The sequence below is a fragment of the Oryza sativa genome, chromosome 4, assembly GCF_034140825.1.
Source record: "Oryza sativa Japonica Group chromosome 4, ASM3414082v1".
NCBI lineage: Eukaryota > Viridiplantae > Streptophyta > Magnoliopsida > Poales > Poaceae > Oryza > Oryza sativa.
This window is the reverse complement of record NC_089038.1, coordinates 16,394,558-16,416,173: the sequence shown is the minus strand read 5'-3', so window position 1 is coordinate 16,416,173 and position 21,616 is coordinate 16,394,558. Positions and strand designations below refer to the sequence as shown.

At 38.6% G+C, this 21,616-nt stretch overlaps 1 protein-coding gene and 1 long non-coding RNA gene across 3 annotated transcripts; both read left to right on the top strand.

Moving 5' to 3' along the window:
- The first annotated feature begins 526 nt into the window (after positions 1 to 526).
- LOC4335518 (tau-cadinol synthase) lies at positions 527 to 10,898 on the top strand. 2 transcript variants are annotated; one of them, XM_015778961.3, is made up of 7 exons: positions 527 to 949; positions 1,858 to 2,116; positions 2,656 to 3,034; positions 4,303 to 4,521; positions 7,129 to 7,264; positions 9,582 to 9,830; positions 10,373 to 10,898. In XM_015778961.3, exons 1-7 carry the CDS (start codon positions 686 to 688, stop codon positions 10,664 to 10,666), a joined length of 1,800 nt encoding a protein of 599 aa, XP_015634447.1. In that variant the 5' UTR covers positions 527 to 685; the 3' UTR covers positions 10,667 to 10,898. The 2 variants fall into 2 exon arrangements, with proteins under 2 accessions (XP_015634447.1, XP_025880298.1); XM_026024513.2 differs by having other exon boundaries at positions 623 to 683.
- A 3,841-nt stretch (positions 10,899 to 14,739) lies between these two features.
- Positions 14,740 to 21,599, top strand: LOC107280511 (uncharacterized). The gene is made up of 4 exons (XR_010740886.1): positions 14,740 to 15,660; positions 16,833 to 16,913; positions 18,061 to 18,195; positions 20,807 to 21,599. It is a non-coding gene; the product is annotated as an uncharacterized lncRNA (long non-coding RNA).
- The last annotated feature ends 17 nt before the right edge of the window (positions 21,600 to 21,616 follow it).

Genomic DNA, 21,616 nt, shown 5'->3' with positions numbered 1-21,616 from the left:
TACTACACCCTCGTCCCAAAATAAGTTCATTTTTCACACATCTCACATGCACCAATACAAAACAAAAAGACAATAATACACTTGCTTTCTCAAATGACAATGCAATTATTTCTTGCTAAAAGAATTAATGTTTTTTATTCCTTACTAGCAGGTTATAGTCTTGCTTGATATTTGTTGCTTAGTGCCTCCATCATGTTTACTGGTTGGTATAAGGGATGTATTTATTGCTTATTACACCCTGCTCGCAAAATAAGTTTATTTTTCACACATCCCACACATAGCAACCACTATCTATTTATTTTACTACCTATTTTTTCTTCTCAATCAATCACAAACTTCATCCAATCATTTTTACCTAGCTACTTCCTTAATATCCATGCCCACCTAATATTAGAATGGAGAAAGTATCTATTTTGTGATAGAGAGTATCCTTTTAAGAGTTCACTGTGGAAGCCCTATTATTTTTACTTATTTCTTTAATATCCATGCCCACCTAATATTTGAACGGAGAAAGTATCTATTTTGTGACAAAGAGAGTATCCTTTTTAAGAGTACATTCTAGAAGCCCTATGCCTTATCCTATATAAAGCAGCTAGCTAGCTAGCTAGCTAAAGCAACGATCAGACTACCACACTACAATAGTATCAGTGAACTGCTATTGCCCTCCCAAGGGAAATATACTAGTATGTCAACTTCCATCCCTCTCCCTTTCTTCTTCTCTCATGGTGTTGTGCATGCTAGGATAGGCCATCGTCCAATCCAGCCATCGGTTGGGCTTCTTTCTGCTGGTGCCCCGGCAAAAGTCTCCTTCCGACGACAAAGCAGTGCGCATCGACATGCTGCACATGTTGTGTCCTCAGAATCAATCACTCCTGTAAAGGAAGTATCTAGCTTTGAGCCCTCTGTATGGGGGGATTTCTTTATCAACTATGACCCAAAGCCACTACAGGTATACCTTTTTTATTTTCATATTGTAGAAACCCTATCTTGATCCAATACAAGCATCGTGGCAATCGATATGAGATGACATAATTAAGGAATAAGGACGAGATGATGTGAGATAAAGAGTCACTAGAGGTCGGGCAGATTGATGGGCATATTATTTAGGTTTCGCCTTTTTCACACGTGGTGCTATTATGAGGCCGACCTGTCAATTGTTTTTATAGACAGCTCTGGGTATTTTCTATTAAAAAATACGATTTTCTCGGCCTTTAAGATGGGCACCTAAAAGAATGATCCTATTTTTCTATGTGCCTCCTAGCTAGCATGCTTGCCTATGAAAATTGACTCTCATCGTAGAGCCTTGACCAGAGAGCCTACGCATTTTCACAGGTAGGTACTTACTTAGGCCGCCTATAAAAATATACGGGTTGTTCACGAAAATAGTTCTTTATAGCGTGGGCAATTACTCCCTCCAATGTTTCTCATTTGGTATTCTGACGTGCAGATTTTCCCAACACAACTTCAACTAAGACTTGACTTTTATAGTAAGAATGGCATATTTTAGCTGTAAAATCAACGGCAATATTCACATGACAAATTATATAATTAATACTTCTATATCTATTTACGTACTTTAAAAATGTTTGCAAGCACTCATTGTAGAACGGCACATATTTGGAAATTAAAAGGATGGAGGGGCGACGTAGTTCACATTTTCCTAGTGGATCAATGGAGTTTTATCATATTTTTTTATTACATTTGATTTAATGCAGCTTTTGGCAAGAAAAAATTTGGTCAAATCCACAACACACCAACAAGTTATCTAAAAGGAATGTTTTATTTCACCTAATTATTCATTCCTGTATTTCTTTCATCCGATACTAACAAATCAAATTTATGCATGCAAATAAACAGAGATCGGAGGATTGGATGATGGAAAAGGCTGATAAACTAAAACAGGACGTCCGTATACTGTTTGAGACGCACAATGATACAGCCAAGAAAATGCACTTAGTAGATGCAGTTCAACGTCTTGGAATAGATCACCTTTTCCAAGATGAGATAAACAATGCAATAAGTGACATCAAAGAAAGTGAATTCACTAGCTCTAGTCTCCACGAGGTTGCTCTCCACTTTCGCTTACTTAGGGAGCATGGCATTTGGGTATCTCCAGGTACTAATAAATACTGAAAGAGATAACTTGCAGAGTGATTTTCACAAAATTGCAACTTGGTCAAAACTATCTCACTGCAACATTTACTATGTATTTTACAAACAACAACAATGCCAAACAAGTCTATTACAAAATACACCCTTCGTTTCTATAAATCTGGTCAATCTTAAAGAAGTTTGACTAGCAAAAAAGTCAAACGACTTATAATATGAAAAGGAGGGAGTAACAATTTATCCACTATGTGCATATGACAGATAGGCCCAATTTTCAATAGTGCCAGTATTTCTTATATTGGTGATGACTTACATATACAAATTTTTGTATTTTTCTCTAGATCACAAATTTTAAGTCATTGTATTGTAGGTATTCATTCATTTTCGTAATTATGGTTGTGTCAAACAACTTTTCAATACAAGTCCAGATTAGAATATATACATAAAAATTAGTCAAGAATATCCGATGTATTAAAAAATTGTATGAAAAGGGAATCTAGTGTCTTTTGGAAGGAAAAATCCACATTTAATTTAGCTGCCTTGCAGATGTATTCGAAAAATTCAAAGGAGAGGATGGGAGGTTCATCAATACAATAGCTGATGAACCAAGGGCATTATTAAGTTTGTACAATGCAGCTCACCTCCTTGTCCATGATGAGCCAGAACTTGAAGAAGCTATGTCTTTTGCAAGGCACCACCTCGAATCAATGAGGGACGGAAGTAGGCTCAAGGCCCCTCTAGATAATCAAATCAACCGTGCCCTACACTTACCATTACCGAGAACCTACAAGAGAGTTGAAATGTTGCATTACATGCTGGAGTACGGACAGGAGGAAGAATGTATTGTTGTTCTTTTAGATCTTGCAAAGCTGGAATTTAACCTTCTGCAGCATGTCCACTTGAAGGAGCTCAAAGCTTTTTCTCAGTAAGAGTCTTTCTTTGCTTTGTCTTTGTACATGTCTTGTGGATGTAGATACCAGGTTTATTCATTTCCTTTATCTAAAAAAAGAGTATTTATTTGATATTTATATATATAATAAGTAAATATATACCATGAAAGTAATTGATTGTGCCCTTTAGGACAGAAACAAACCACTGTAATAATCTCAAATCTGTGTATGTGCACGATACAACTACCAAAATATGTTTTTCGATCTTCGCTCTACAGTTAGTAAAGATAATTTAGAGAACATTTAGTTATTAGTGAATGGGCCGTGCATTACAGTGGAGAATTTAGAAGTATTTGTTTTCTAGGAAAGCTTGATAAAAACCTATTGGAAATTATTTACTCGTCATACCTAAAAGGACTATAATTTGAGCTACGTAGAAGTTGATGTGTAATTTCAACTCATGAATAGTTATGACAAGTATGAGAGGGATTCGATGGCTTTTACTTTCTAGGTGAGATGTTGCTCAATACATCTTGAGCTCTAAAGCAATTATACTAAGTGGTTAATTCTGAATACACATGACATGTGGGTAGCTATGATCAAAGTAAAGGAGGAATCCAAAGGCTGTTGTATTTCAGATGAACTTAATCAATACATGTGGATATTTTAGCTCTGACTATATAGGATAGACAGATATAGATAAGTGCAAAATTCTGGAGAGACGTTGTGTTCCTTCGATGTACTGAATGGTAAATACATAAAATGTGTACCTCGTTTTAGACAAATTGACGCTTTGTTTGTGCAACCAATTTAATGTTAATTAATCACAAAATACATGTACAACTTTATGTTTTGTCCAGAAGTAGTCAATATATGTCATGTTAATGAGGTAGTTAGTGTATCCGAGTTTAGGTATCGCTTTATCTGTAGTTTCAAGTATTGAACAATAGAAAATTAAGGTTTATACTACTATATAATTTGTCCACTCTCAGATAAAAAAGAAGGACAGCTAGCCTTCAAGGAATATCCGAATATTTTATCAATCTTTGTCTCAGCATTTGCAGCAGCAATACACTAGAGGCTTTTATGCGGCTTTAAACATCCAATAACTAGTGACATATACTGAAATAACTAGCAATATGGCTCTTCATGTTGTTAGTGTTTTCGGTATGCCTGATATGCTATGTACATATTATTACTATCATAAATCAATTAATACTCATTGCTTCTAATGATCTAATATATATATCTTAAATATACTTCAAAACAAGCACCTAAAACAATCGATCATTTTAATTTTCAGGTGGTGGAAAGATCTTTATGGATATGTCGAGCTAAGTCATGTTAGAGATCGTGCAGTGGAGTCATATCTTTGGTCCTATGCGCTGTTCTATGAAGAAAACTTAACACTCACACGGATGATCCTTGCCAAGATAATTGTATTCATTGTCCTTATGGATGACACATATGATGATCATGCCACCATCGAGGAATGCAGGAAGCTGAATGAAGCCATACAAAGGTACGATTAATTAATAGGTCAAAAACAACAGAAATTAATATCCTTCATCTCGAGCCACCAATTGTAAGAGAAATCAAGAAAACCGCACAACAAATTATATTTAAAAGTTCTAAAGTTTCACAGAATATTATAATATGTTAAAGATCAGGCTTTTCAAAATTGAAAGGTACAGATGATCAAATCAGAAGCCCAAAAATAAATCAAAATTTAACTATTCTACCCCTATACCTGTAAATCTGAATCAATTGAAACTTCTAAACGCTATGCATGACCGTGTGATATAACCTCATATACTTAAAGTAATTTCTATGGAAAAATATACAGAGATAGATAGAAAGAGAGAGAGAGAGAGAACGTGCTATTGCCTAACACGTAGCATGTTGTTTAACTAAGCAATGTGTCACACGCGTGCCCATCGATCCTCTGCACCTCTCCCACCCCTTCATTAGCTACCCTCTGCCCCTCCCATGCAGATTCAATATTTTGTGTATTTTTGGAAGACCCTACCTATACTTTTACTTCTAGATGGGATGGGGAGGGGATAGATTGGGATGGTTGTCTCTGACGCATTGTCTAGATGGCCAAAAGCTGGCAGTCTTTTTATTTCAATAATAGGCACATGCACATTTTTCATCGTAACCACTACAAACCATTTCCGTGTCCCTATGAAGATGACTAATGCCGCCCAGGGTCATATAACAAAAGAAAACTATTTTTACAGATAGCTCCTTATGAAAAATTGCATGTGAAAATAGGTCTATTAACACAAATGGGTCGCGTAATTTGAAAGGTGGGGTCATTTTTATATACGGATCTCATAAGAAAAAATCAATAAAATTGATTTTTAAGGGCAGTTCTATTAGGAAACCACTTGTAACTCTTTCCTATGATGTCGCCTAATGACAAATGTTATGTGACAATTATAGTTCTTGTTGAGATGTTGTAGTTAATGTTTTTCTATTTTAGGTAGTTAATGGGATCAAAAGTTCATTATAAGAAGCTTTAAGGTCTACATTAGAATTTTTTGTTACATACGTTGACGGGTACAATTTCTATAAAACAATATAGCGCTCGACAAGGTTTGTAACTTTCTAGTCAAAGTTATTTCATTTAAGAACATTTAGGTGCCGAAATATTCGTTACAAATTCGGAATCTACTTTTTAAAATAGGATGATTTTACAAACAGATCTTTATGAAGTCTAAAGTTTTAAAATTCATAGAAAATACACCTTAAGTCCAATTGAGTTAATCCAAAGTTCTATGAGATCCTTACAATATTTCCTCAAATATGGCCTAGTCAATTTTTTTTTTGATATTTCCTTTATTATGAACATTCACAAATGTCAAGTTGCATAACACATCAAAACATACAATGGGAACTTGACATAAGTGAACAAGGATATTACCAAAATATGGACCTTACAAATTTAATGAAAAAATTGTTGGGATCATATATAACTTTAGTTCACCTCAATCGCACTTCAAATGAACACTACATAAATCTTTAAGGTTTTAATATGTGTTACAAGTTTAGGAGAGTTTAAATTAGAAGACCAACGTCTATTTCATAGTAATTAACAAAGTGCTTCATATGTAAGATGGTAATAAGTAAGATACACATGAAGGGAGAGATCCCGGATTTGAATCCTACATACTAGATGCATATTTTGTGTGAAAAAATTGCGAACTTGTGATAATTAAAATATGAAATACTTTTTGCGCCTACAATAATTAAAGACTTGAAAGTCGAACTTAAAATACAAAAAAATAGATTTGTTAACATGCAGTTGTGCAATCCACTAGCACAAAACTGTCGATTTCTATAGGCCCTATGTAACATTTGGTTGGCTAAACACTTCCAAAAATGGGGGTACCAATTATATTGTAACCGCCTATAAAAGTAGTTTTCCGAGCATTCAACATTCCACCTCTAATTCTAGAGCAGCAAAACATGCGAGTTTTTCCAACTACTATGCAATGACCAAGCAGAGTACCGCTCATGCATACACATATATTCTACTGTCATTCTATCAAGAAACAGCTAAGGCCAACTTTTAGTTAATTAAAACAGAGATGTGCAACTGGAGGTAGAGCTAGCTACAACTACCAAAGGTAGCTGGCATCAGTATTCTTGTTACCGAGCTGTTGCTGCCAGCATGATATGAACCAACAATTTCCATGAACCCGAGCTACTTAGAGCAAATAAAAAAGAAATTGTTTATTTTACCTTTTGATGTTTAATGCACCTAAACAATTAATCTGAGTAAAGCACAACTGAAAAACCATGTTGATCCTCTAACTAAATAAATTTGTTGTACAGTTACCATCGAATTTATCGATCACTATACATCTCAATTAATTATGGTCACGCGTTTCACACAATGTTAACAAGTCTTTCATTCGAGAAATATTAAACATCATCAAACCACTTTATTCGTCACTGGTACATGGCGTGTCCATTTGAGCATAATTTACAAAGTATTTCATTCATTTATTTGTGGTTTCAACGCGATACATCCCTGTCAAACTATCTTTTTCGGCTAGATTTATTTACACTTGCCTAATTAAGTAATTTCATAAAAATTCCCAATTGGCCTATTGGACAGATGGGATGAAAGTGCTATCTCATTACTACCAGAGTACATGAAAAAGTTCTACCGTGCACTGCTGAATTACTTCAGGGAGACTGAAGCTCAAGTAGAGGCCAGTGACAAATACCGGGTGACCTGCATGAAAAAAGAGGTATACCAGTTATATATGTACTGCATCTTTCCACTTTTATTTCCTGTATTTGTTTAAATCTTCATATTATGCATTGATCGTTAATGGATTCTTCTTACTGTATGTTATCGATATATACCAAGAAAAGATCGTGTGCACCAATGAAATTTGTCATCTATTGGAATAAACTATCCACATTTATTATATATTCAATATAAGAGCATCACCAACAGTTCCCAAAATTCTATCCCTGAAATCTTTTGTTTAAATCACTAATGAGAAAATTTTGGGATAGAATCTAGGGCTAACTTTTCACCACCAAACCTAAAATTTTGAAACCATATTGAACATCTATTACTGATAGAAAATCGTAATAATCCAGGTACCAATACTTATAGCTGTATGCTCAACATGAATTTGTTAAACCATGCCTAAACGATAACACACGTGCTTTTTCATCCTCACTTTATGTAAAATGTTTAGTAAGTGTTGCTAGAACTTGGACAACTAGATACGTAAACTTGTGTAACCCTCCCAAAATTAGCATGGTAGGACTAAACTTCTCATTTCATACTGTACACACGTAGACTTCTATGCACTACCAGACTTGTGCTAACCCTACGGATCAAAAATTGTCAGAAAAATAGGGTTTATCCGTAGAAATTGTATTTTTGAGGGAACCGACAAGAATTGCCGATAGAAAAATCACAACGGAGAAATTATATTTTCCTATGGGTTTCCCTATGTGTTTAACACAGAAAACTTCCATTGGCATCGGGTTTTGTCGCCTAAATTGTGACGTGCTGCCGTCAGGAAAAAAGATCATGTGGCACCATAAAATAAAATGGCTCCAAGACAACCTCCCGCCCCCCCCCCCCCCAACAATTCAATCCACATATCCATATGGATTATTGAACATAACTTTTTCAACAAAATATGCAAATGAACTCTTTTTTTTTTACTGATACATAAGTGATAAAGCTACAGATAGGCATGCACAACAATTCAGCATCAAATTTTAAGCAAACTTCAATCCTGTAAGTTATATAACCAATACACGTACATGCCAATTCACATCAACAAGAATCTTTTATTCACCACTATAAGTTACAAGTTATGGTACTACATGTCCTCCGGCAGCAATATTCCAAGCTAGATGAGACAATGAATGCAGATATCTTATCCCTTTTCGATGCATTTTTATCTCTATCTATTTTCTCCTCTTTACTTGCCTTGAGAATACTACAGATTATGGTAAAAATATATCAACGTATAGGAGACACACAATATTGTAAGCTGGTCAATAAGATCCTGCTATATGCTTAAAAAGTTGTGGTTACTGAGGATACTACAAACAGCATAATATTGAATACATGTAAGTAACTGTCAGTCTAAGAATTCCAAGGATATAAATAACTGATTAATCATATGGCTGCTATTATCATGCTTTAATGTTCTATACTATTTATGAAATTCATATATTATTTAGCCCAATAGCTTAAATGGAATTATCTGCCATATCAATCTAGCTAGCAGGAAGCACAATTAACCCATAGCTTATACTTAATCTAATCGTATTCCAGCGGGCTTTGCACAAAATATATATCCTTCACTGACACACGAACTACATATCCTTAACAAGATGGACAGGGACTGAAGATACACGCAAAATAATGAACTAGCTAGAGACTTTAAGTGTATACATCGATCTAAATATGTTGTTTTTTAATCATAACAATATTAGAAGAAACCAAGGGAAGGCCATGGCTTTTTTCTACAATAGGAAACTATGAAGTCACAACCTCTCAGCATTCAAGCACCTTACTTAATACAGTAGACAAAAAGCATTCGAAAGAAAATTACAGACAAGGATCCCATCTTAGCATTTCACAATAGACTGGCTTTGGCTACAAGCAAACTGGTTAGTTTAAAGTAAAATAGATGCATCAACCTGACATTAGCGTGGATACATTGAAACAACGCTCACCTCCAAAGATGGCTAGCTGGCTAGCTCGATCGGGTAGCCGGTGGGTGGTGACTGCCGAGGATGAGGGGAAGGGGGTGGCCGGCACATGCTCTCCTTACAGTTGGTTGACCTCGAAAGCAAACGGCAGCGCACAAGGATAGTCAAGTGGAGGAGGGGGGAGACACTGTCCACTCACCCATAAATAACTCGACGAAGTTAACCTTTAACTATGTATAACTTGCCTAAAATGATAATTATTGGAACCGGGTGGAGTATGTCTTTGTTTGATGAGTATGGTAGTAGTGCGGTAAAATAATTATAATGATGTAGCTAACTAGTTTTTTTTGGCTAATTTGATTTGCATGGGTGCAGTTCCAAAATCTATCCACGTATTACCTGCAAGAATTTGAATGGTTGCATCAAAATTACAAGCCAGCATTTAAGGAGCGGGTTGCTTTGTCAACCCTGTCCAGTACTGTTCCACTACTCTGTGTGACTGCTGCAGTTGGCCAGGGTGATGCAGTAACGAAGGAATCATTTGAATTGACAACAGTACGTTCAAGTGCCGTTATAGCTTGTGCAAAGATTATGCGTTTCATGAACGACATTGCTGCATTCAAGGTATAGATGCAGTAATTCAATTTTACTGTTTTGGAAAAAAAATTGAGAGTACTAATTCCATGTACTTCCCTAATTTATTGTATTTAAATATGTAAGGCTGTGTTCGGAACTACGATTCCTAACTTCTACTCTCTTATTTTCCATGCTCAAGTTTCGTGAACTGTTGAGTTGTGCTTTTTTTATTAAAAAATCTATAAAAAGTTGCTTTAAAAATCATATTAATTTTTTCAAGTTTTTAATAACTAAAAGTTAATTAATTGCGCGCTAATAAGTCCCCTGTTTTACGTACACTGGGAGAAGTTCCCAACATAGTTTATGGAACACAGCCTAAATGTGTATGCAGTCTGGAATTGGATGCTGAATGTGGTCCAGCTACTTAATCACTTTACATTACTAAATTATTAGTGGAGAGCTGAAATGTTATATGTATATAACTAGCTATTTCCTACAGCATATAATATTGAAACAAAAATTGTCAAGAAAACCTAATTATATATTGTAAAATAGAGGAAGTAACATATATTTTTTTCACACTCATGCAGTCTGGAAGAAAGAACAAAGGAGATGCCGCAAACACAGTAGAGTGCTATATCAATGAGCACAAGGTTACAAGCGAAGTTGCCTTAGACAAGATCGAATCAATGATTGAAAGTGAATGGAGAACCCTGAATCAGGTTCGTTGTGATCATCAAAAGCAGTTCCATGTGGTGCAACGAGTTATGAATTTGGCCGTAGCAGTGCCATTCTTTTACGATAAGAAGAAAGATGCATATACATTTTCGAAGTATCATCAGGGAAATGTTGGGAATCTGTTTGTGAATCCTGTCACCCTTTAGAACTGAGCTATCAACAATGCAGCAAACTATGTGCTTACACAATGCTTATGTAATTCTATCTCCATCTTAAAATAAGTTCACTTTTGTACATAAATCTGGACATGGTCTATATCCAGACTCATGTATAGAATGAAATTTATTTTGTGATGCAGGTAGCAATTCTTATGCGTATACTCTATGTGTACGTTGGTAATTAGTAAATAAAGATGGCACCGTCCGAAGTGCATTGCCATTTATGTTGTTGGGCAGGTAATTCTCTATGATGTTTAATCATCTCTGGTCCCACTGCAGTCGCTGCATTGATATTGTCACACCCAGAAATTCAAGTAATTTCCGAACTAATTTGTGCATTAAAACCCTCGTCCAGAAATCAGCCGATGTACACAAATTGATAATTTTATATATAGATTCTTTAAAATAACTAAAGCGAAAAATACTTTCATAAGAGGCACTTAGTCCTCACCACGAAGAAAACTGGAGCGGAAAACAAAATCTATCGAAGCTTCAACTTTACTCCCACATGCAGCTCAACTAGAATCTAAGCCAAAGTTCTTCTCCTTCTTGATCATTTTTCTTCAACTGAGATTTGGTGTTTATTACAAGGTGAGTACATGGAATACTCCATAAGCCAGACAGGAAATATGCAAGTACACAGGGATACCAAAAGAATGGCGTAATATAGGGCTTATTTGCGAAAGCAGCATTTAGCAAAGAGTTGAAAATATGTAAAACAGTAGAGAAATCAATTAAACAGTATTAATCCAACAATATACAACATACCCGTTGCATAGGTCCAACCAAACCTGAACAACCAACCCTGGTCGTACAGATCAAACCTCCAAACCAGGAATTAAACATTCCAAACCAGGAGTTAAATTAATTACCATCAATTATCACATTATTACCATTAATGAGTAGTGTGGGATTAATCACCAAAACATTGTTAGACCCACCCATAACCGCGGACACGAGTATATAAATAGTTTTACTCTGGCCAGAGGTGTACCACGATACCCACAAGACACAGCCCCACAACATGTCACCATGCCCTTAGTACCACCATGGTACCTCGAAACGGGACTGTGACAGTACCCTCCGTATAACGCAATTCACAGTAGTGCACCTTTCCTGGATCATAATCACCCCCTTATGGTATGCTTTCTCCAGCGACCCCTATGGGCTTATCTCCGCCACTTCACAGTCCAGTGCCCCACAATGAACCACACTATACAAAAGGTAAAGTCGTTGCCCACGCTGGCTTGTGGTTGGTACGGTTAATGTTTCACAACAGTAGCTCGCGAACCGGTCCTTAATTGTCATGAGCACGACTATCAAAACCATGTACTCACAACCCACCATTATCAGGTTTTAGTTGGTAATTAATTAACCAATCACGATTAGCCATTGTTAGCTACCTTTAAATAATCATCAATGATATATAAGTGAAGCATTAGTTATCCCAAAAGTGTGCTAATGTTTTTCAGCATAGCTAAGCAATGATATTTAATATCTAGCTGAACCAATATATAAAGTCCAAGCTAGTCAAATTATAAACCATAGGAAAATAAAATAATTTTCGGCCATAATACAGGGAAAAGGCTCACACCACCCAATGACATTCGAAATAAATGCACATTTTAAATAAATAGAGAATTTAAATATAGGTTCAACATGCTCAAAGGAATTGTGTTTGGGATCTGTGTGACTTGCCTCGCAAACAAGCGTCTTCAAATCGTCTTCAGGAACTCCTCCAACGAACTAACAATCCTTCCAAATGACTAAAAACTGAACCTAGAGCACAAAACGAGGAAAAACACTAACAAAAACCAAATAAACATTACAGTTACATCAATGATTGGGAAATGGGTATGTTGACGGTTCTTAAATCATAACATTTGACCATCAATACCTGCATATAATAAAATAAAACATGGTATCCAACTTACCGGTGTTGATGTAAAAACACCAGGCCTGAGAGATCTGCTTAACTCCAGTGCATGTCCAAAAGCTTGCCTTTAGGTTCGTGAGCGTGCCAGTTGATTTGATCCTGCAATCAACAAGAAAGAAAGATAGAAACCGCGGTTAAATCCATAAATGACAACCGATCGGCTAATTGCCGATGACATATCATTTATCTTTGAGCCGATGTCATATATATATTGATCGGCGGTCGTAAATAAATAATAAAGAATTAAATCTACTCGATCGGCTGTAGATATTAGCAATATATAATCCTTATGTCGATATATACTGAAATCAAGTGATTAGGATAGATCGGTCGCCATGCCGAGACAGTATAAATCACTTAGATCGAAATATATATTAACAACTGGATTATATAAGTTTATAGCATAGCCGATCAGATAGATCTAGCATGTATCGGCTAATACTCCGATATCACTCTATATTAAGATATTAAAGCAAGTAAAATACGTCAAACAGAAGCCTAACGTATCTAATTACAACAAGATCTTAATGTAAAGGGCGGATTTAACATGTCAATCAAGCATATAACACATAAAGTAGTTAAATCAGGTAAGATCGGCTGAAACCCCGATGCTACCCTAATCGGCAACCAGAAAGCAGGCTAGGGATTAAGATTCTAAACATGACTTATAAGGTCAAACTCAATTGATGCAACTATAAGTATGAAAAGAAGAATAATATCTAGACAATCAAGCCGCTTGATGTTTCATAGAGTAGTGGATATTCTATATAATCTAAGCCAATGTTGTTACTTAACCTAATCGGCTGCCTTCCAGTGATAGACGTTAGCCGATTGAAGGTTAAATAGCAATATTGTCAGGGATTGTATAGAATATATGATATCTCGACGAATTACATAATTAAGATTAGAGTATCATGAAGATGGAAGCACTAATCCAAAGAACGCAAGCCGCCATAACAAGTTTTAACTCTAGTTGAAGATCGAAACCGATGCAGCTCAACTCGAAAGCAAGAACTCGTTGAAACAAAACGAAAGTAAAAGGGTGGCGATGCACCGAGATTGTATTGAACGTGTGTTGATTTGATTACATGGGGCTCGGGTCTATTTATACTCGAGAATTACAAGATATATCCATGTCGGACACGACTATTATCTCTAACAAACTCTAATATACCATAAGTCTTTGCGGCAGATTTTTGCCCACACTTATCTCTAAAGACATTACATAAAATACCCTAATTAATAGATACAATTACCTTCTTAGGACTCAATCTGTGTGTGGCAATCCACGTGAAGTACATCAATGTTGACGGTTGTTATCGATCAGTTCTGACCGTCAATATTACTAAAACAGGAGAGAACTAGTGATGCTTGCAATGCATAAATATGTTAGAACAATAATATTCCACTAGTATTAGGTCTACTAACCTTTTGCAGAGAATGACAATAAAGTGGAGAAGAATTGACATCAACATAGACGATAAATTAATCGGACGATGTCGAGAACCAGACTTGTGTATAGATGGGCCAAGAACGCAGACTTGACACGATGAATCAGGCCAAAATTCACAAGTCTACGAAGTGAAGCAGCAGAGGAGGCCGCAACCCGAAATTGGGTGTCACAGCCTGATTTTCGTTTCAGGATTTATAAATCATTTAATAAATTATTAATAGAATTTATATTAAATGTTCATTAATTTACAAGTGAAGTTAAATGTGGGAAATAAAATTTCCTAAATATAAAGCATGGATGGATTTAATTTTTATTAAATTCTCCATGATTAATTATACTCTCTAGAATTTTCTCGGATTTTTCAGAGCTCAATTCCTAATTTTAATAATACAAAGAATATTTCAGTAATTATTTAATTAATAAATTAATCATGAAATGGTATGGTTTTAATATTTTTAAATACTTTGAGTGTCCAAGTATGTTCAAGATTTTTCTTGGAATTATTTGAGCATTGAAAGTATTTTTAACAATTGAAAGATCATCTCATTGGTTAATTTATTTGGAAAAGTAATAAAAATCCTCCTCCTCAGCTTGGGCCGAATTCAGCCCATTCTCTCCCTTCCTCTCAGCCCAGACAAAGTCTGATTTACCTCCCTCGCGCTACAGTACTCCATCTTCCTCTTCCAGACAGAGCCGAGCCAGCCGTGCTCGTGCACAGTGCCGCCGCCCCCTCCCACCAATCCGTCCTCCCCGTTGCTCCTCTTTCCAAATTAGTTGCGGGAATGGAATCCCCTCAATCTCCTCTTCCTTTTCCCCAAGAAATCCCCAAAATTTTCTATGGAAATTCTTTCCAATTTCGCGGATCAAATCCTTCCTTTTTCCGGCGAGAACCTAGACTTTCCCGATTTTTTTCTCGTCGATTTGGGCCTGGACCCGAGCTCCCGTGCCTATATAAAGGACCCCCTAGTCGTCCTCTCCCTATCCCTTCAAGTTCCGTCCGCCGCCGTCGCCGGAAACGCTCTCCCCGTGCTCTCCTTCTCTCTCCAAGCGCCGGCGCCGCTCCAACCGTCCCTAGCCGCCGCCTCATCTGCCTGCTTCCTGCGCCGCCACCTCCATCGGCTCCGCAAGGTCGAGCTCCACCCCGGCCGCCGTTCCCCTTGTGCCGAAACCTCGCCGGAGGCAGTCCTCGCCATGAACCAGTGGGTTGCCGTCATGTTCCGATCTCCAGCCGCAGCTAGCAGCCGCCTTAGCTGCCGCTTTTGGTCGCCGCTGCCGCCGTTGGGTTCGCAAGAAGGAGAGGGAGCCCGGCAGCCATCTCCCCGAAGCCGAAATCCACCGGAGCTCCATCGTCGCCGTCAACCCGAAGCTCGCCGTCGCGTTTTGATCTCCGGCGAAGCCCTGCTGCTCCTCCCGTCATCGCCAAGGTTCGCCGCTGCCTGCATTGGATTCGCGGCTGCGAAGTGAAGCCCGGCCACCCCTCCGTTGTCGCCGCACATCGCCGGAAAGTCGTCGCCTCCGTGGACAGTACCTCGCCGCCCTTCGAAGCTCGTCGCCGGCCATCTTCCGTTGCCGTTCGTCGTCGCGTAAGTGGTGGTAAGGGTCACTTTGATCCCCTCTCGCTCCCGGTGCCCTCCGTTTGCGTTACTGTGCCGTGGTTCGCCGGCAACCGCCGCTCCCATGCCGTTCACCTGTGAGTTTTTCCCTAGGGTCTTAATTCAATCTAATCCGTTGTCTATCTAGCATTGCCGTCATCTCCATGTGTTGCCGCCGGTTCACCGTCGTCATCTATCTCTCTCCGACCGCTTTGGTTCGGTGAGACTTCTATCCGTGACCCCTCGGGTTAGGTTTCAATCCCTCGGTCATGTCGCCGCTGTTGCTCTAACCCTAACGCAGCCGCTGCCGCGTCACTTGCCGGCTGCCCTGTGCATCGTCGCTACCGGTTGTGCCGTTGTTGCTTGTCGCCGCCGTTGTGCTAGCCGCCTAGCCAAACCAAGTTGCCCTAGTGCCACCGTGTCGCAGCTGTGTGCCGCTTTAACCTAGCCGCCGCTTTAGCTGTTGCTCGGTAGCCAAGTTGTCTAGCCGTAGGTGCATCCCTAGGTTCCTACCAGCCTATCATTTGCAGTACCGGGGCTTTACCGTGAATCGTTCCTAGTCCACCGGTTTAGCCGTAGCCGTGGTTGAGTCGTTCGCTCGTTCGTTCGAACGAGGTGTTCCCTGTGTTTCGTTCGTTCGCCCGTGTTGAGTTGTCCATTAGTTTAGAGCCGTTCAGAGCCGCCAGTTTCGTTCGCCGGTTTCGGTTGAACATTTGGGTGATCCCGTGTCACGTAGAATTGATTCGTTGAGTCGATATCTCGTGAGGCTCGCTTGCCAGATCAATCTAAGCCATCCGATCTTGGTCAACTCTCGGTCAAGATTAATCTTAGCCGTCCAAAATTGATATAAATCCGTTCTCTCTTTTCAGTGGCATATTATTTATTTTTAATATATGTCATCTACCAAATATAATCTAATCTTTTCCGGAGGTTGTTTTAATCTTTTATCTCAGTTATAAATCATTTGTAAATTGTTTAATTAATTTGGAATAGTCTTTTCTTCAATAGGTTTAATTGGAATTTAATCTTGTAAAATTTGTAATTAATTCATATGAAATCGGAATGAGGTCGTTCAAGTCTCTAAATTCATCTAAAATCATGACACATGTTTGTTTACTTTTATGTACTGTTTATTTGGTTTTTATTAGTCTTTTTCCTCGTTTTGCATGTTAGCTTGTCGTTTCCGTTATTTCGATGGTTCGCGTGTGCGTCGGAAGTATTCAAGAAGATTAATTGAAGACCGATTATTGCAAGGCAAGTCACACAGATCCCAAACACAATTCCTTTGAGCATGTTGATCTTATATTTAAATTCTCTATTTATTTTAACTGTGCATTTATTTTTGAATGTCACCGGGTGGTGTGAACTTATTCCTTTGTTATGGCCAATTTGCATTGATTACCCTATTTCTTGATTACCTCGGGGTTATAATTTGACTAGTTGGATTTATATATTAGTTCAGCTAGATGTTAGACATAATTGCTTAGCCATGCTTAGAAACATTAGCACACTATTGGGATAACTAATGCTTCACTATTACTTAATGATGGATATTTAATTGTAGCTCACGATGGTCAATCGTGATTGTGAATTAATTAATGTGCCAACTAAAACTTGATAATGGTGGGTTGTGAGCACATGGTTTTGATGGTCGTGTTCATGACAATTAAGGACCGGTTCACGAGTTTCGGTTGTGAAACATTAACCGTGCCAACCACAAGCCAGCATAGGCAACGGCTTTACCTTTTGTATAGCATGGTTCATTGTGGAGCACCAGACTGAGAAGTGGCAGAGTTAAGCCCACGGGGGTCGCTGGGGAGTCCATGCCTTGTTTATAAGGGGGTGATTATGATCCAGGAACAGTGCGCTGTGGTGGATTGTGTTGTGCGATGAGTACTGTTACAGCTCCTTTCCGTGGTACCGTGGTGGTATTGAGGCGCATGGTGACATGTTGTAGGGCTGTGTCTTGTGGGTACAGTGGTACACCTCTGGCCAGAGTAAAACTATTCGAATAGCCGTGCCCGCGGTTATGGGCGGGTCTAACAATGTCTTTCGTGATTAGTCCCACACTACTCATTAATAATAATGTGATAATTGATGGTAATTAATTTAGCTCCTGGTTTGGAATGGTACATTCCTGGTTTGGAGATAGATCTGTGCAGCCGGGTATGGTTGTTCAGGATGGTTGGGCCTGATCAGCATGGGTGTGCTGTTCAGTGTTGATTAATATTGATGATTAATTACTCTACTGTTTTGCAATTCTTAAATGTTTGCTAAATACTGCTTTTGCAAATGAGCCCTATATTATGCCATCCTTTGGTATCCTATGCACTTGCATATTTGCTGTGTAGCTTGCTGAGTATGTCATATGCTCACCTTGCAATAATCAATCAAACCTCAGTTGAAGACAAGTTGCGAAGGAGAAGACGTTTGGCATATACCCCAGTTGAGCTGCCTGTGGGAGTGGAGCCGGAGCTTCGCTAGATTTTATTTTTCGCTGCAGTTTTCTTCATGGTGAGGACTAAGGGCCTATTAAGTAAGTATTTATCGTTTTAGTTAATTTGATGAATCAGTATATTAAATTGTCAGTTTGTGTACCTCGGCTGATTCCTGGACGAGGATTTTATGCACAAATAAGTTCGGAAATTACTAGTGAATTTCTGGGCGTGACATAACCTCATCCCTTCATTCCAGCATAATCTAAAGAACTCACAACCCCAATGAGGATCAAAACCATCATCGTATTCTTCATAATGCTTCTCCTGCTGCTTGTCATATTTCCTTTGATATTTGTTGATAATCTTAGCCGAATTTACTTGAAAACCCTTTGCACGGACCCTATCGGCTATTTGACCAGCCGTATGCACCATATTAACAGGAAAAGGATTATCATCGACTTTCATCGGCTTTTTGGAATCATCAAACCTAATCTTTCCCCCCTCAATGGCAACCTGAATTTGCTGTCTAAAAACCTTGCAATCATTAGTGGAATGAGATCCAGAATTATGCCATTTGCAATATCTCTTTTTGCCTAATTCCTCAGCCGATGGGATTATATGGCCAGCAGGAAGTTGAATTTGCTTCTCTCGGAGTAGTAGATCAAAGATCTTGTCAGCTTTGGTAATATTGAAGTCATACTTCTTCTCTTTTCTAGGACTTTTTACCCATTGGCATGATATGACCTTTTTACTCCTCACCCATTCGGCTGCAGCTATTTCAGAATCGTCTTTCTCATCATCCGACCCATACATGTATGGACAAACATGATTAACCTTCTTAGAGCTTTTCCTGACTTCTGCCTACCTATACTCATGCAAGGTTACCTTCTGTATCAGATGTGATAAGCTATCAAAGTCTTCAGACGAGAATTTCTCCCTGATTGGAGCAATCATACCTTGGAAGGCCAAATCGGCTAACTGAGCATCAGTTAAACTCAAGCTAAAGCATTTGTTCCTCATCTCCCTAAACCTTTGAATATACTCGTGCACGGGTTCATCATACCGCTGCTTAATCGCTGTCAAGTCAGATAACTTCATCTCATGAATCCCAATGTAAAAGTAGCTATGGAATTGCTTCTCCAAATCGGCCCAACTATTGATCGACCCATATGGCAAAGAGGAAAACCAAAAGACGATCCAGATAAAGATAACCTGAATAACCTAACCTTTAGAGCGTCTACAGCCGATGCTTCACCGCACTGAGCTAGGAATCGGCTAATATGCTCATAAGTCGACACACCATCCTGTCCCGAAAATTTGGAGAAGTCCAGAACTTTAAATCGATTGGGAAGAGGAACTCTCTCAAACCACTCAGGGTAGGGCTGCCGATACAAGCTCCTAGTCTCTTTTGGTTTGAGGCCGAACTGTTCCCTCATTACGTCGGAAATCACGTCGGCCCACGGTCGTTGCTGAACTGCTCCTTGAGGCTGCTGTTGCATAGGCTCGAACTGACTGTACTGAGAAGCAAACTGAGGTTGGGTTGTCCTCCCTGGCTAATATTGGGCTTGTGGAGATGGAGGCTGATACTGATAATTTAAGTTGCTCCGATACTACTTTATATTAAGATATTAAAGCAAGTAAAATACTCAAGCAGAAGCCTAATATACTTAGATGCGACCAGATCTTGATATAAAGGGTAGATTTAACATGTCAATGAAGCATATAGAGAAAATATAGTTAAATCAAATAAGATCGGCTGAAACTCTGATGCTACCCTAATCGGCAACAAGAAGGCAGGCTAGAGATTGATATTCTAAACACGACTGAATAGATCAAACTCAACTGATGCAGCATTAAGTATGAAAAGAAGAACAATATCTAGACAATCAAGCCGCTGGAAGTTTCATAGAGTGGTGGATATCTCATATAATCTAAACCAACATCGATATTTAACCTAATCGGCTGCCCTCTATTAGCAGATGTTAGCGGATTGTAGGTTAGATGACGATATTGTTAGAGATTATATAAGATATATGATAACTCGACGAATTACATAAAAAAGATTAGAGCATCATAAAGATGGAAGCACTAATCCCAAGAATATAAGCCGTCATAACAAGTTTTACCTTTTGTTGAAGATCGAAACCGATGCAGCTCAACCCGAAAGCAAGAACTCGTCGAAACAAAACTAAAGCAAAAGGGTGGCAATGCGCCGAAATTGTATTGAACGTGTGTGTTAAAAGTTACATAGGGCTCGGGGTCTATTTATACCCGAGAATTACAAGATATGCCCATACTAGACATGACTATTATCTCTAACAAACTCTAAGATACCATAAGTCTTTGCGGCAGACTTTTGCCCACATTTATCTATAAGGAATTTACATAAAATATCCTAATTAATAGATACAATTGCCTTCCCAGGACTCTATCCGTTTGTGACAATCATCTTGAAGCACATTAACTTGAACCCGATGTCGTACACAAGTCGTATTGTCGGAATCGGCTGAATCACTTAACCTAGTCTGACCAAGACTTAGCCGATCTTAATCGTAGCTGATCCGGACTCCAGCCGATTCTTACTCTGTTTCCACGACAATCCTTATCTTTGATTCCGCTTCGATCCCATCTTCCTCTCCGATGCTGATATTACCAAATTTGGTTGTTAACACTATTTAGCTCTCAACTTCCTTGAAATTGTTCTTGCAGGTGTTAGCCGATCTATTCTCTTTTGACATCAAGGACTACTTCGATGAGACAAAAGAAGATACCACAAGCAAAGCCTTAGCCCCCTTATCCGATGATGTGAAGAGAACTCTTGATGATATCTCTCATCGGATGGAAGCATCATCACTAGACAGTTTGGTGGTAGACTGTGGGCCTATCAGGACTCGGCTTCATGAGGTTCAAGCTCTGATCCCAGATGAGCTAGCCGATGTCCTTACTCCAGCTGTCTATCTTAAGCAACAACAATTCAAGCTGGAGAAGGCCAAGCTGAGACTAGCCGAGCGTCGGGAGCGCAAAGACATCGAGGCCACAATCCAGGCTAATCGGCAGCTTGTTCATGAAGAAAAGGCCAAGCTTGATCAGTTATCTGAGGGCCCGATCAAATCCAATATTGATCGACTTGAAGCTCGCAAGATTGAACTCTTGGCACAACTTCAAGAATGCAACACCGAGCTGGACATGGAACATAAAAAGCTAGCCGATCTCCCACAAGCTGTCGAAGAACAGAAGGCAAGACTAAAATCGGCTATCAAGAATGTCGCGGATATGACCAAGTCCCTAAAAGTCATCCCTGGAACCGATGCTCAAGATGCCCAAGCCATCGAAGAAGTAGAACAAATTAGGCAAAGAGCTATATCGGCTATCCAACGATACTTGTCTCAGTGACATTCTGTAATAAGGCTTAGCACATTTTGTAATCGGCTAAGATGATTCTGTAACTAGTCTTGACAAACCTTGTGCCGATTAATATAACTCCATGCTTTTTGCTTAAAAATTTTCCAAATTTGCAAC